This window comes from Montipora foliosa, unplaced genomic scaffold (assembly GCF_036669935.1).
Source record: "Montipora foliosa isolate CH-2021 unplaced genomic scaffold, ASM3666993v2 scaffold_449, whole genome shotgun sequence".
Classification (NCBI taxonomy): domain Eukaryota; kingdom Metazoa; phylum Cnidaria; class Anthozoa; order Scleractinia; family Acroporidae; genus Montipora; species Montipora foliosa.
In genome coordinates this window covers 226,287-242,482 of record NW_027179755.1, presented here as the reverse complement: position 1 = coordinate 242,482, position 16,196 = coordinate 226,287, and the positions used below count along the sequence as shown (strand labels likewise).

General features: G+C 40.9%; 1 protein-coding gene across 1 annotated transcript; it reads right to left on the bottom strand.

The window, feature by feature from the left end:
- Positions 1-6,878: 6,878 nt before the first annotated feature.
- On the bottom strand, positions 6,879-15,591 carry LOC137989266 (uncharacterized). Its single transcript, XM_068835105.1, has 4 exons — positions 15,526-15,591; positions 15,023-15,295; positions 14,437-14,854; positions 6,879-7,015 (listed from the first exon to the last, which is right to left on the bottom strand). The coding sequence occupies exons 1-4, from the start codon at positions 15,589-15,591 to the stop codon at positions 6,879-6,881; spliced, it is 894 nt and encodes a 297-aa protein (XP_068691206.1).
- Between the last annotated feature and the right edge of the window lie 605 nt (positions 15,592-16,196).

Here is a 16,196-nt window from a genome sequence, read left to right as displayed (position 1 = left end):
GACTCTGTTGATTTTGCCGCGTTTGTAGTTGGTTCGAAGGCATCCCTCCTAAAGCTGCTTTTCAGAAACTTGTTTACAATTAAGGAAGTGTCATATATATTGCACTATTACGTAGATGTTCAGACTGGTATGGATATGAATGGAAGCCAATTCATCCCGCTAACCGAGCCAGCACTGTCAACCGGGATCATACAAAGAGGCACCGAATTAGGTGGACTATTAGGTTTTGAGGACGCCAAATATACGTAGGTTTATTTTGTAATCCTTCGCTCTCTTTTCTTCATTATTAATGTTGTCATCACTTGCCAAGCGATTGTTTGTTTTTAATTTTAAAAACCGAGTAAGAAATGATTGCCTTGACAAAACGCAAATCATTACACTGTTCACCTGTTTCAGGGGTCGACCCTCAAGTTTACATTACGCCTCTCAACTTTCATTCTGCATTTTTCTTTATCCTTAAGAAGATGTCTTTCCCAATTTTTTTCCGCATATTTAATTTTCTGTCTCGCTATTCTTTTGCTTAACCAACATATTCGCAGCTCAACTGAATGTGTTTGAAATTTTTGGTGAACTACATCGAGCAAGAACTTTTTTTACTGGTAACAATTCCCTAGTGAGTGTAATTTACTTTTGCTTAAATTATGGAGTATTCAGATAGAGAAAATTCGATTGATTCAGCTCTGAATTTTCCTTTGTCTTGTCGTGTTGAAAGCATCGAAAGAATTTGCTGAAAAAGATTCCCCACAGTACTAAAAGAAATATTCTGTGGCTGAGTTCGTCTAAACACTATGAAATTTTTAATCTGCCGTTATGAAAGTGAGATAAATTAAATCAAGTTAAAGTTAGTTTTTATACTATGACTTTGAAGCAACTTACCCCTCTCGGTGGGAAAAAAAGAAACGTTTTCGGTTTCGTCACAGTCTGAGCTCATTTGCTTATCCATCAAGTGACTCCGACAGTCTTGAAATCAGCTTCATTTCACCTGCGCATAGTTTGAAACCAAATCGTTTAGTCATCCTAACACGAAAAGTCAGTTTTACTCTGTTCTGAGCCTTCCCACAGTGGGAATAAAATATATTTTAACCTCAACGTTTATCGGAGTATTAGCGGTAGTCCGCAACTTACCCCTCTCGGTGGAAAAAAAAGAAACGTTTTCGGTTTCGTCAAAGTCTAAGCTCATTTGCTTTTCTATCAAGTGTCAGTCTTAAAATCAGCTTCATTTCACCTGCGCATAGTTTGAAACCAAATCGTTTAATCTTCCTATCACGAAAAGTCAGTTTTAATCTGTTCTGAGCCTTCCCACAGAAGGAGTAAAATATATTCTAACCACAACGTTTATCGGAGTATTAGCGGTAATCCGTATTAAAGTGACAAAAAACTACCATACCAAAAATAATGGCATAACACATAAGCAAATGGATACAAGATAGTTTTGACAACAGGATCAAAAAACTGTTATGAGTTGATAGGTCATTTTTCAGTATCATTCTTTGACTTAATCGTTGCAAAAACAAAAACATTTGTCACAAGAATCGCTTCGAAACACTAAGTATTTCAGGTCAGAATAAGGAACCAATTGAAACAAACCACCCTAACAATTAAAATAAACCATTCCACTTACGCGAGATACTTTTGGTGGAGGTCATGAGTCTCATGAGTTAATTTAACAATTATGAATGTCTTCACTTTTGCAAGACATACCTAAGTCGGATAACACGTCGATAAATCGTTAATCGGTTTTTGGACGTTTTTCAGAACAAATATAGAAAAACGAATTTCAGTCTAAGCCGGTCTTTCTTACTTGAACACAAAATGATATTTGAATCAGCGTGCTGAATTTCAGTCTTATCAGAATCGACCGATGAAAACGAAATTCAATAATTATTAAGAAGCGATTTCTTTTTGCCCCAAAATTGGGGCAATTCGAGGAAAATCACTGAGGTTAAAGTGCCAGATCCTTCGTAATTATCTGTTCTATTCTATCAAACTAAAGGGTAAGTAAATTATGACAAAGAATACTGAATGAATTGTAGCACTTGAAGTATATCTCTTGTTTTATCAAGAGATCAAGAACTTTGCGCATAACATTGTTAAAAACTGTCCAGAATAAAATATCATCGATCATTGTGCTGACTTTACACGCGTTCGTCTTTCATGAGTGTCAACACCGGGCAAAAAACATTGTTATTTAAGGCCCAAACTGGACTAAAACCATTTGAACCTTAAATGTGATTGCTGCGAGCCACCAGGCGAGCAGTAACACTAATCTTGATGGTCTCCCTGTGTGCTGTAAGCCAGGAAAAATCTCGATGTCTCAACTTTGTGTCTTTCCCGATGATTTTGACGTCATTCTGTGATATGCCAAAGATCGCCTCCTGCGAGACAAAAATGGCGTCTACAGTGGAGGAAGAAAAAACCGTGAGAAAATTTTAGTCAAAATCAAAGAAAAAAATACACATAAAGCTTCTTTAGATCCTAGCAAAGGCATCTGGATGGTTTTTATGGCAAAACAGGGCAATCGTAAACATTCACGTGAAATAAAGGTGAGCTTCTGACTCTGTTGCGTAAACATCATGCATTCGTATTCCTCGTGGCTTGTTTATATCTTCGGCCGTTAACTTGTTTTCCACTCTCAACATTACCTCCAGAACCTACTTTATGCATAGAATAAGCTTTTACAATGATGTTCTCGGCTTGATTCTAGAATACCCCTTCGAATTTCAGATCAGTGGCTTAACCACTGGAGTTTTGTATTTTATTTCAGTTTACATTTCCTCCACTTCATCACGGTCTGGAGAGGGGACGGTCCGGGTTAAATTTCGGGACATCGACTATATGTCATTCCCTCAACAAACTAAAATAAGGTCCATTGACTTCGATGCGCCATTGCTGTGGTTATCAATGATAAATGCAAATTCGTCGTAGGCGGAGTGCTAGGCTGAAAGGAATGGCTTTTTTGTGTGTAGAGGATGACAAGAGGAATAAAGTAAATGTTGGTGTTTGTCCGTAGGTGTCGAATTTGTTCTACCGACGAAACGTTCAAGATTCGCACCACTGAACTAACGACATACCTTCTGAAACGAGGTTACAAACGCGACTTTGTTACTAAACGAGATGCTTCCTTGAAGCATACACTGGGTTGCCTGTGGTACGTGTTTTCGTAATTTGGGTTCCTGGTTTGACTCCAACATGTTCACGTTGCCAAGAGATGTATCAAGGCCTTCTGTGGGTTGTATAAAATCCGCCACATTAGAAAATTCCTCAGTTCTGAGTTAACGCACACAACCGCTCTGCAAAGTTAAAACATTTCTGTGAGGAGGATGCAGCACTACCTTAAACTTTCCATCATTTAAGATGGCTCTGAATCAGCTCCATGGAATTTTGCAGAAAGTTTCATTCTGCATGGCATGCTGATTTCATTTCAGAAATCAAAAATGGGCGTCACCGAGTTCGTTTTTGCGATATGACCAGTTAAAGCCAAAATAAGGGGTGTGTTTGCAGGGTTTTCCTGTTGCCATGGAAACCTTTTTACGTCACAAAAATGACTGAATCGTTTCAGCAATAATTGTTGTTTGATATGGTACCATAACGTTGCTGTTACAGTAAGTGATAAAGTGTTGTAGTGTCAATCCTTCTAATACGAACGTTTCTTTCAAGTGTTGAAACTGGTTTGAGCCTCCTTGTTTTATAATTAGGCTATTAACAATGAAGCTTAATCAATCAATCATTGATTTGATATATTAAAGAACTCCGGTTACCACATTCCATTTCAGCTTATCACCTACCGTCTCTTCCTAACAGGGTTTTCTTTTGTTGCCGAAACTTTGATCCAGTGCGAATTAAAGGAGGTTTCTTGAATGTTTGCCAGCAATGGCAACGAATAAAACTCCAGTTGCGAGTCGGCATTGCTTGAAGATTTGACACTGCTGGGCTGTATGTTGTGACAAATGTTAGAATTTTCTTGCTGGTTTTACCTTTTTGTTTAAGTGCCGACTGTCGTCCAGAAAAATTGGTCTCAGATAGAGTTCTCTCGATAAGTTGCTTATGGTAGACTCGCTCTGCAAGGCGGGCTCTGAATCGAGATAGTGCCTCCTCAAATGGCGTTTATCAGGAGTTTGTACGGAGGAGCCTACTAGCTTCTTCTTAAATAAAACCCTCCTTGGCACTGGGTGGGTAACAAGAGGTAAAATGCGTGCATTGGAAGATTTCAGTCGGCTTGTGATATGTTCTGATATTGAGAATGGATTCTTTTTCGAATCGTTCTCCTTTGTATACTGTTATGTCTAGGAAAGTGATCTCCTTCTATGAAATTTCAGTTGAGTGGAAGTTGTTAACTTATGCAATGAACAGGTTTTTCTCCTATTTATTTACGCCCGATGGTGAGGAAACATCATTGATGAAACGTTTCCATACTGTTAGTTTAACTTTTTCTATGGTTTAGCATTTATGCGATGAAAATGTTGGCAAAAGATACTGCCTTTTTTGTTCCCGTGGCTGTTCCGTGGACTTGCAGGTAGGAAGTTTTCTTGGAGAATGATGCTAAGCATTTGCTCCAGAAAACGTGTGGGGATAGGAGGATTACCATTATAGAAGTCGTCGTATGTTGTACATAATTTTCTTATATATGCCCTTCTCTTGTGGGATATTTGCGCACAAGCTGGTTAAATCCATAGAAACCAAATTGGTATTATGTGACACCTTTGTTTCTTGCTATAAAATTAATAAAATCAGTGGTATCTTTGAGAAACGATTTTACCTTTTGAGCAATGGGCTGTAATAATGGATCCACAAACGATGATATTAGTTCTTTTGGGCCATCGCAGCCCGAGATTATAGGTCTCCCGACAGGCCTTTGGTTAGAGTGTAGAAGATTAGAACCCGATTCGGGTTAGGGGTCTGCTGAAACCACTTTCTTGTCATATCGTCAATGTGTTTTCCTTAATAGAGTTCAAAGATGATATCATTGACTCTCTGAAGTGTTTCTTTGAGTTGGACCTTTGCCTCCTGTATTTTGTCATTTTTATTAACAAAATGTAATAATGGACTCTCATTTGCCCAATTTTTCTATACTTCCATTTACTTTGAGTTGTGTTCCATCAGTACTTTTCTCTCACCCTTTTCGGCACGCATTAAAATACGCTCTCATTTGTCCAATTTTTGTATAATTCCATTTACTTTAAGTTGTGTTACATCAGTGCTGTTCTCGCACCCTTTTCAGCACGCCTTAAAAAACGCTCTGATTTGTCCGATTTCTGTATGATTCCATTTACTTTGAGTTGTGTTATATCAGTGCTGTTCTGCACTTACCAGAAGTTAATAGAAAAACAAGAAACGAAAAATACAACAAATCCTGGAGAATATTGGATATGGCCTGTGAGTAACGCCATAACCCATTTTAATGAGGGACCAATTAAAAAGGAGCATAGCTACAGCAAGGTTAAATAACCTAAAGCTACGTGTAAGCGTACCAGGGTGGCCAGAAAAAACCTGTCCAAAAAACCCCGTACGAAAAAAGAGTACAGGAAATCTGGGACGGGCCAGGCACAACTCACGTCCCCCGCCAGGACTGTAAATAAATTACTCATAAAATTACAAAGCCAGCAAAAGCGAAAATCTAATTCTGAATAAACAATCGCCAGTGAATACTAGAAAATATAAAATAAGACAATGAAAAACTAACAACAGAAACAACTAAATTGATTAGCGGATTCGCACCTCCAACCAGCGTGGATATCTAACAAAAAATCAGCTCTTTTCCTACAAGCCGGATTGGACGCCGCACCAGACTTCATACTGTGTGTACCGTACTTAGAAACTTCCCTAAAAAGTGGCTTAATATGCTACTTAAATTCCACCCTTAAAGTGGTCATAGAAACGCCCAAACTACTGTAGAATGAAAATGCTCCTTAGACTTGGCTTTCATAATTTTACGAACTAATGGGAACGCAGAGGAAGACTTCGGCAAAAGCTTAACCAACCGCTCGGTCACAGCCACAGGACAAGTAACCTTGCCAGATCTAGCGAGAACAGCAGTGTGGCCTTTCCTGTGCTGATAGTTTTTCATGACACTCAACAAAGAAGCGGTCAATAAGGTCGCTTCAAGCCAAATCCGGGAACTTAGGATATCTGAAAGAAAAGAAAAAATATCGTGAAAATCAAACAAATACTGCGCCAAAGACCAAATAAACTCGAAGCACGCCAAATAAGGCTCTAACTATGCTAACTCAGGCTCAAAATATGCCAATTCAGGCCCAAAATATGCCAAATCAGGCTCAAAATGTGCCAAATCAGGCTCAAAATATGCCAATTCAAGCCCAAAATACGCCACATCAGCGGATTTGCACCTCCAAACAGCATGGACATCTAACTAATCACCAGATAGCTTCCTACAAGACGGATCTATGCCGGTCGTTTTCGCGCTGAGGCACGTAAACTGAGTTACGAACACAAAATATAGAGACATCACGAAAGTGCTATATTCTTAATCTCGTCAACGCGAAAAAAGCCAGCAAAACCAACTAAGAAGGGTTAACAAAAAACGAAGATCGGAAAGCGAAGAGCTAGCGGCAAAATGCGCAGCAATCGCCTGTACAGTGTTACCGACAGCGGCTCCTTAGGCTGAAGTGGGCGCGCAAGCATTCTTTTGGCACCTTCTAAAGTAAACCTTACTCAGAGGGATGGCTAACAGGACAAGCCTCGATACCAGCCACTGCGTGGCCCCACCTAATAGCATAAACGGCAGATTCTATAGTAGATACACCAGTGTTATTCTCAGACGAACGTTCAGCTAATTCACAAATAAATAATGCAATATGCAAAGGTTTTCCTGGATTAACGAAGACACCAATCTTCGACAAAGCCCACTTTCGCTACTGCAGCTAGCCAGATTTGTACTTCAGCACCGTGGACGGAGCCTTAGCACCTAATTGCAGATCAAGGAGGCCTGGAATCATGTCACTCAACGAAGAATTGGTCAATGAGGCCGCTTCAAGCCAAATCCCGGAACTCAGGACATCTGAAAGAAAACAAAAAATATTGCGAAAATCAAACAACTACTGCGCCAATGACCAAAAATACCGATACAGGCACAAACCACGACGAGACCAAATAAACTCGAAGCACCACAAAACAGGCTCAAAATGTGCCAAATCAGGATCAAAACACTATCCGTAACACGACCAAAAACTTACCCAAAATCCACACGCAAAGCTAACATTCTGAATTTTGGGCAACTGCGAAAAACGGACGGGTGAGACTTATAGATCTGCATCTGGCCTCGGCCTTCCAAAATGAGATAGTGTTTGGCGGGAAGCACAAAAACCTCCCTGACGAATGACTCAAACCGTGAAGGTCCATCACAATAAAAGAGGCCAAAAGAAGGCCGACGGCCATTCCGGAATGATCAAAGTCCCACGACCGGAACAAGCCGTGAGAACTCGAACGGCGTTCACAACGTGACCCACCGGAGGGAAAACCCTGTTATTCTCTCCACTCCAATCCTGGACCAAGGCATCAACACCGGTGCAACTGGGAGAAGAAAACTTGGAGTTGAAACGCGGAAGCAGAGAGTTATAATAGGAGGCAAAACAGTCGATCGCTTGGGGACCCCAACTAGTCGAAACACGGTTGATTAACCCGTCGATCATCCTTGTCAACGAACTGGCTTAAATGATCGGCCCTCCCGTTCAGCGACCTGGGAATTCACTGCTCTACCAAGGCAATACCATGAGAAAAACAAAACAAAAGATGCTCAGAGCCAGAGAAGACGGACCTTAGAGCTACCAACAGAAACTATCCTGGCGGCACTAAGATAGTGATTAAAAATTTTTACCTTCCTGGGCTATAGGTGCTCAACAAAACAAAGCAAAACATAATAAATGGCTTCACTTCACGAAAAGTGTAACTTTGACCCAAATCGTCGATTGTCGACCGCTGGCCACAGAGCCGTCGAGGAAGGCGGAAAACCCTCCGAAGACTACGTCGCTCGCGTTGGAAAAAACAACAGTGGACGAATCACGGGGAGGCCGAGTGGAGTAAACACTAAACGATTCAATGTAATTAAACCAAAACTTCAATTCCTCTAGCAGAACGGGAGGGGAGCGAAAAGTGTGATCCCAAGCCGACCTAGACTCTATAGCTTAGTACACATGTACATCTGCCTAGTCAGAAGACGGGAAATAGGCCAACCGCCAAGGAAACCGAAATAATGGAACCGGCGATCCTGGCTAATTCACGGTAGGACGATGAATTGATTTGAATGGCGAAAGCTAAAGCTTGCAAACTTTCTTCTTAGGAATCCGAAACGTCATAGAAAATGCGTCGATCACAAAACCTAGCCACTCACCCACTTGCATCGGAACCCAGCACGACTTCCCCTCATTAACAAGGAGACCGGAAGAGTCAAGATCCTTTCAGCAAAAGCTGCTGCGACTTCTGATGTCCTATCGGGCTGACTGCCGTCGTCGAGATAAACAAAAGATTTATGCCCCATAGATCGCCAGCGATTAACTAATGGACGCAACAATAGCGAAACAAAAACACGCACTGCTGAGACCGAAGGATAAAACCGTGAAAGTTGAATACTTAAGTCCGCCGCTTAAGGGCCAAGCAAAACCTAGATACTTCCGGTTTTCCGGAAAAATATCAACATGGTGGTATCCAGATTTGAGGTCCCAGGTAAAGAACCAATGCCCTTCCTGACGAATCTGCGAGAGCGAGCGAAGGTCCTCGTACTCAAACTAAAACGAACGAGACGGCAATAAACGTACCTAAGATCGTCACCTAGCGCAGTTTCTTGTCCTCCGCAACCGTCAAAGGGTTAACTCAAAAAGGAGACTACTATGTTCCACGATACAGCCATTGTCCAAAAGCTCAGAAATAGCACGAAGAACAAAGTCGGGATGCCTAAGAGCCGACGAATATTGCTTAAAAAACACAGGGCTGGATAACTGACAAAAGGAAGTCGATAGCCATAGGAAAAGGTATCGAGAGTAAACTGAGGAGCGTCTAAGGTGGATGCCCAAAAACTAACGGAGGAATTTAAACGGCCTTTAACTCCTGAACAAACAGTGCCAAAACAAAAATCATGCGAAAAACCGATGGACAGCAAAATGACACTCAGTGAAGAGTGAAAGTCCTCTCCTGCATCTAGTCGGGCACGGCGCGGGTTGGTCTCTGAAGAATCGGACGACTTTAAACAAAAAACACTAAAGGGGCCGAACACCCCGCACTATAGGAAATCAAAACAAAAAAATATTATAATCAAACTGATAGCTGGCAAGGGCCAAACAATAAATTAAGCAAAAACAAAACTGCGGGTAGTAGGCGTACACAGACCCGAAGGATGAATACGAATGAACAAGACACTTATATAACCATATGTAAAATACTTGACACCGCTTAAATACCAGGACACAAACAGCCACCATAATGCACCTAATTATCGTGCAGAAAACAAATATCTGCTTAACTGCGTACCGCAGATATTTTTGCATTCTGCACTTACCAGAAGTTAATAGAAAAACAAGAAACGAAAAATACAACAAATCCTGGAGAATATTGGATATGGCCTGTGAGTAACGCCATAAATCCGAAGGTAAAAACAAAGCAAGTCTAACGTGAAAAGTAAAGAAAACTACTTATCTTAAAACAAGGCCCCAAGCACTGCGAAGAGCTAAAAGCCCTTCGATTAGGCTGACCGCTTGCTGAAGACAAGGATCCTGCGTCCAAAGCGTCCTTGACCTTGTCTTAGGATTTTCCTTTCAAAGCGACGGATGCTTCGTCAAACCTGTCCAGCACTTGAACGGCATAGTCCAGCTACCGCTGGTTTCCCTTTCTCTTTCAGGTGTAACTTTCTCGACGCGCCCTTTTAACGGCTTGCTCGACAGTGGAACCATTTTGCTCCAAAAACCGCCTGGCGAAACCGAACAGACGATCGTCGATAATCTGCGAAAGGTTATCAGTCAAAGCACCGATTGACTCGGCAACGAAAGACTGGATTAACTGGTTAATAGAAGGGCTGATAGCAGCGTCTGAATCGTCGTTAACAGTAACGGTCGAAACCGAAGACCTTTGCTGCTGCTCCTTAGGCATAGCGAAAGCAAAAACGAAACTGTGGGTAGTAGACGAACACAGACCCGAAGGATGAATACGAATGAACAAGACACTTATATAACCATATGCAAAATACTTGACACCGCTTAAATACCAGGACACAAACAGCCACCATAATGCACCAAATTAACCGTATAAGATCGTGCAGAAACAAATATCTGCTAAACTGCGTACCGCAAATATTTTGCATTCTCGCACCCTTTTCGGCACGCCTTAAAATACGCTTTCATTTGTCAAATTTTTCAGCTATAATTTCATTTACTTTGAGTTGTGTTACATCAATGCTGGTCTCCCATCCTTTTCGGCACGCCTTAAAACACGCTCTCATTTGTCCAGTTTTTCTATAATTCTATTCACTTTGAGATTTGTTACACCTATTCTATTCTTGCACCTTTTTGGCACGCATTAATTATAAAATGTAGTAACTTACCGGTAACTTGTAGTGTCACGCTGTTATGGGTGTTTGTAGAGCATTACTGAGAGTCTGTTTGCTTAACTATGCTGAAGAACGCAGCTGAAGTTTTAATTGCATAGGACATGTCTTTTCAATAGAGATTGTTGAGGGCCGTCGTGTTTTTTTTTTCAAAAATATCTAGACAAAAAGTTGTTTCGCAAGGTTACAATTTATCATAATCCTGCAAATATGATGTATTTACTTCATTTCTGCCATTTTGGCAAATGCCTCATTGCAAATACTCGGCAAAATAACAAAAATAACAAAAAAACAACAATTTTGAAATGACAAAATTACAGTTTCGTTATGTATGTTGGTGATTGAAATGCATTATTTTCCCGTTGTAACCCTTTACTGTTTTTTCTTACGTCCATTTCGCATGAAGCCGTGGGGTGAAATCTTATACCTTGTCACATTGTTAACAACAGCACTTAAAACCATAGACAAGCTACTTGTTACCGATGACCTGCGTCTTGCATAATGGCACAATTTATGCGTCTGTACCGTTTTCAGCATGATACCCTTTTCGACATTTTATGCCCCGTTGTAGAAACGTGTGCAAAAAGGATAAAATCCGTATAGAATAACACCCCTCTGTAACAACCTGGCGACATCTATTCTCAAAAACCGTGAACAAATAGTCACAGTAAATGGTGTAACATCTGATCTTGTCACAGTCCCTTGTGGTATTCCTCAAGGATCAGTTCTCGGGCCAATTTTGTTTCCTTTATACATTAATGATTTTTATCATTGCTCAAAAATTCTTGAATTCACCGATTTGCTGATGATGTCAATCTGTTCTATAGACATAGAGATATTGATAATTTAAAACATAACATAAACATAGTTATTAATTGACCAATCATTGAAAAGTAAATAATGAAAAGAACTTTGCTGGGTTGAGCGTGTTCGTCGTTTTAGTCTGGTGGTGAAGACACAGTACTACAGATCTGGAGGTGCGAGTTCGAGTACCGATAAGAGCAGTTCTTTGTTCCCTTACTATGTTGTAATGTTGACACTGAATTAATAAGTGTACGAATACAGAAACCGATAAGATGACACCAAAGATTAAGAAGATGTGTTGAGATGCCTAAGGGCCGATTTACACGGTACGACTTTGTCGCATGCGACAATGGCCTACGACAGGCCCACGACATGATTTACAATTGTTGTGTACGTCAGAAAAAATGTCGTAGCATTTTAAAACATGTTTTAAAACGCTGTGACAATCGTAAGTCATGTCGTAGGCCTGTCGTGAGCTTGTCGCATGCGACAAAATCGTATCGTGTAAATCGGCCCTAATACAGAGCTCGAGGAGGGAAGGTATAAGTATCCTTTTTAGGGGAGAGAGGGAGGAGGGGTTAATCTATGTTGAGTGCATAATTCCATTAATTTAGCCTAGGTTTAAACGGTTCAACCTGAAAGCGGATTTTACCTGCAACATATACCGGTATACGGGTACGGTTAGTGTACCCGTTTAAGTAAAATTTCCATGCAGCCATACCCGTAGAGTTAACGGGCGGGGATTGGTAACGATTGTTTTCAAAGATGGCCGGCTCGGCAGCAAGGTTGCTCTTCTTCTTCTTCTTCAGAAATAAGTTCACTGAATTGTTTAAGAAAGGCTATCAAATATATATAAAATTCGTCCTACGAATGTTCTCTGTTTAGAAAGTATAAAAAATTACTCGTTTCTCCATCATGTCTCCTCTGTCGCTACTCGTAACTCTTCTGAGGGTAAACTGGTTTCTAACACAGAAAAACGGCTGGGTCTACCGGGTAAGATCAATTTCGTCATTGTAAAATGAAAAAGCTAAGATATGGCGCTACCCGTTACCCGTAAACCGATTTCGGGGTATCTTAATGTCTCTATTATCATTCATATTTTCCCTTAATTTTTATCTTTGCCTTTTTAATCAAGCCTGGAGGCATACTACCAAGGATCCCCTAACCCGCTCTATCCCATTTTTTTACCTTAATGCCTAGGTTTCAACTTCCCCATCTCACATGGTATTATTATTGAGAACTCCAGGAAACGAAAAAATCTTGCTCAAGGCCTTTGAAGTAATAAGATCACTTGTTTTAAGTTAAAGAAAATTATAATTCTTACTTCAATGAATCCGGCATTCTTTTATTGAGATTAAGCAGCTACCTGGCAACATCACAAGATACAAACTAAACTACTAAAATTTTAGAAACAAAAGTATGGGGTATAGACTATCATGCATTCAGTCACTACCAGGTCTTTTAAGTATTATAAAGCTACATTTTGGCAGCTTACTAGCTTAAAAATCTTTTGTAAGTTCCAAAGGTCTTCAACGATAAGGTTAAGTAAAGTTAAGTAGGCATAACCATGCATAGCAATAAATTGTGCAAATCATTGTGTTTGATATTTGTACAAGTTAGCAGTCCATAATCAGGAGAGTCCATCTTCACCACCGAGTCTCTTCGTCAACACAGGTGTACATGATTCCATTTTTGGAAGGCTTAATCTTTTTCATACACTGAAATTACTTAATTAATTTTTTGAGATGACATGGTGCTGCACACGCATTGCTTTCCCTTTCATTTACTAGACTAAACTGCTGACTTTGTCTACTCCTGAGCTTGTTCATTGATCAGAACATAACAACTGAATGCTCCAACTAATTAGATTCTTGTAAAGTACGATATTCTCCAGATTAGTATACATCATGGTTGTGGCTATATATGCAAGGCAAAGCGAAGTCGCTCTCAAGCCCCGAGGGTTCACACTGATTGAGCTTATCCCGATTTCTGTAGTTTGAAGCGACTGAGACTATTGCTACTCACCCCTGGACGGGACACTAAACCGAAGCATGCTCGTCCCCTGCAGTATGTCTCCGGCGACCATCTGTACACCTGAGTGAGAATAGACAGTGCGGAGCAAAGTTTCCTGTCTTGGAAAACAGCAAAGCGACAACGCTGATTCCTTTGCTTATAAAATCTGAAACTATTTACGTTTAATTATTTTAACATGTAAATGAACTCAATAAAAGACTCTTGAACCTCGTTCATTACTTGTCTCAAGGCTATGCTCACAGTTATATTGTGGGTTTATGTTCTCGACTAGCTGTGTATCAGTATAAGTTGCACACGGCAGGTTGGTGATCGGTTCATGTCAATCCTTGCTTTGGTGATTGTTTTTGGAAGAATGCGATCCGTGTCATTCACAGTGACTTTTTTTCCCGCGATCTGCCTCCCGTGACAACTTTATGTTGTCATCACTTGCATGTTCATTTTATCTTTATATTACTACCTGGTAAGGAACTCACGATACAAGATTTAGATTATCCAAGACTTTGGCCCTTATCAGTTCTAGTCAAGCAACGCAGAGTCAAATAAAGACATTATTTCTAAAAACCAGCCGGTTTAATCAAGAGCTTTAACGATAAACAATCTCAAAGACAGCATCTCGGGGGGAAGGGCGGGGAATAAATTGAAGGAATGTGCCGTGACGAGTTTCAAACCTTGAGACTTACGTTGAGGTAATCTTTTATGTTCTATACCTGATAACGATTTCAAGATCAAATAAGATAATCATATGCTGCCAGGTTACATTATTGAAAGACTTAAGGTTCTATATATCTACTAAAGAATGCCGTTGTCAGCGATAATCTTCAGTCAGTCCAGTTGATACTTCAAACAAGCCAGTCAGAAAAGAGTATCGAATGTCGCTCTCGAGTTTGCGTGATGATCCAGCTTCTTCCTTGTGTCAAATGCCACTTTGTCAGCATCTCCTTCTTCGGTGCCACCGTTGTCGCTTTCTTCAAAGCCAAAGTTGACTGATCGAGGTTCAGCTGACTCTTTTGGCTGCTCATGAATAGTAGCAAGTGCAAAGGTTACTGCTCCACTCTCCTTTCTTGCGTCAAATGCCACTTTGTCAGCATCTTCTTCCTCAAGGCTACCGTTGTCGCTTTCTTCAAAGCCAAAGTTGACTGATCGAGGTTCAGCTGACTCTTTTGGCTGCTCATGAATAGTAGCAAGTGCAAAGGTTACTGCTCCACTCTCCTTTCTTGCGTCAAATGCCACTTTGTCAGCATCTTCTTCCTCAAGGCTACCGTTGTCACTTTCTTCAAAGCCAAAGTTGACTGATCGAGGTTCAGCTGACTCTTTTGCCTGCTCATGAATAGTAGCAACTGCAAAGGTTACTGCTCCACTCTCCTTTCTTGCGTCAAATGCCACTTTGTCAGCATCTTCTTCCTCAAGGCTACCGTTGTCGCTTTCTTCAAAGCCAAAGTTGACTGATCGAGGTTCAGCTGACTCTTTTGGCTGCTCATGAATAGTAGCAAGTGCAAAGGTTACTGCTCCACTCTCCTTTCTTGCGTCAAATGCCACTTTGTCAGCATCTTCTTCCTCAACTTCAAAGCCAAAGTTGACTGATCGACGTTCAACTGACTCTTTTGGCTGCTCATGAATAGTAGCAAGTGCAAAGGTTACTGCTCCACTCTCCTTTCTTGCGTCAAATGCCACTTTGTCAGCATCTCCTTCTTCAAGGCTACCGTTGTCGCTTTCTTCAAAGCCAACGTTGACTGATCGAGGTTCAGCTGACTCTTTTGGCTGCTTATGGATAGTAGCAAGTGCAAAGGTTACTGCTCCACTCTCCTTTCTTGCGTCAAATGCCACTTTGTCAGCATCTTCTTCCTCAAGGCTACCGTTGTCGCTTTCTTCAAAGCCAAAGTTGACTGATCGAGGTTCAGCTGACTCTTTTGGCTGCTCATGAATAGTAGCAAGTGCAAAGGTTACTGCTCCACTCTCCTTTCTTGCGTCAAATGCCACTTTGTCAGCATCTTCTTCCTCAACTTCAAAGCCAAAGTTGACTGATCGACGTTCAACTGACTCTTTCGGCTGCTCATGAATAGTAGCAAGTGCAAAGGTTACTGCTCCACTCTCCTTTCTTGCGTCAAATGCCACTTTGTCAGCATCTTCTTCTTCAAGGCCACCGTTGTCGCTTTCTTCAAAGCCAAAGTTGACTGATTGAGGTTCAGCTGACTCTTCCGGCTGCTCATGAAGTGTAACAAGTTCAAAGCTTACTGCTCCACTCTCCTTTAACGTACTAGATACTGATGGCACGTTAAACTTACCAGTTTGCACTTGTTCGTTCAGCAAATTTTTCCCTGTCATTCCTCGTATTTCGGTCTGGAGTTCATTAAGAGGCAAAAGCAACGCCAGGCAACACGAAAGAGACCATTGTGGATTTTTGCGCCACTCTTTGATAAAGCGGAAAAAATACCTGCCGTACTGGACTAAAAAAAAGAAGAAGAAAAAGAAGTGAATATGTTTGTATGGTATCGCAAGTGAACGAGAAGCCCAACAACTGAGCTTGGTACTTTGAAAAATGCGTATTTCGTCCGACTGTTTTTTCCCCGGTGGTTGTAAAGGCCCGGATGTTTGTTCGTATCACTGTATTCCAATCATATTGTGAGATGCCTAAGTGTTTTCGATCGAAATTGAGTGAAAATTTCTAGACGAACTTACTTTGTTTCAGTAAACACAACTCGTATGATGGTTTAAAAAAGAACTCTAAGCATCGTTGAGCTTTGCCACCCTGCTAACCTCTTTGATTTAAGGAAGGTGTCTACTAATTCAAAGGTATTTTTGCCCGGTTTAATGA

What these genes read in the sequence shown, in the direction of transcription:
- LOC137989266 (XM_068835105.1), bottom strand. Translation starts at nt 15,591, where the DNA reads ATGAGCAGCCGGAAGAGTCAGCTGAACCTCAATCAGTCAACTTTGGCT. An exon ending in CTTTGAAGAAAGCGACAACG is followed by an intron (nt 15,296 to 15,525) that starts GTGGCCTTGAAG and finishes ATTCATGAGCAG; the next exon opens with CCAAAAGAGTCAGCTGAACC. An exon ending in ATTTGACGCAAGAAAGGAGA is followed by an intron (nt 7,016 to 14,436) that starts GTGGAGCAGTAA and finishes GTTTTCTTTCAG; the next exon opens with ATGTCCTGAGTTCCGGGATT.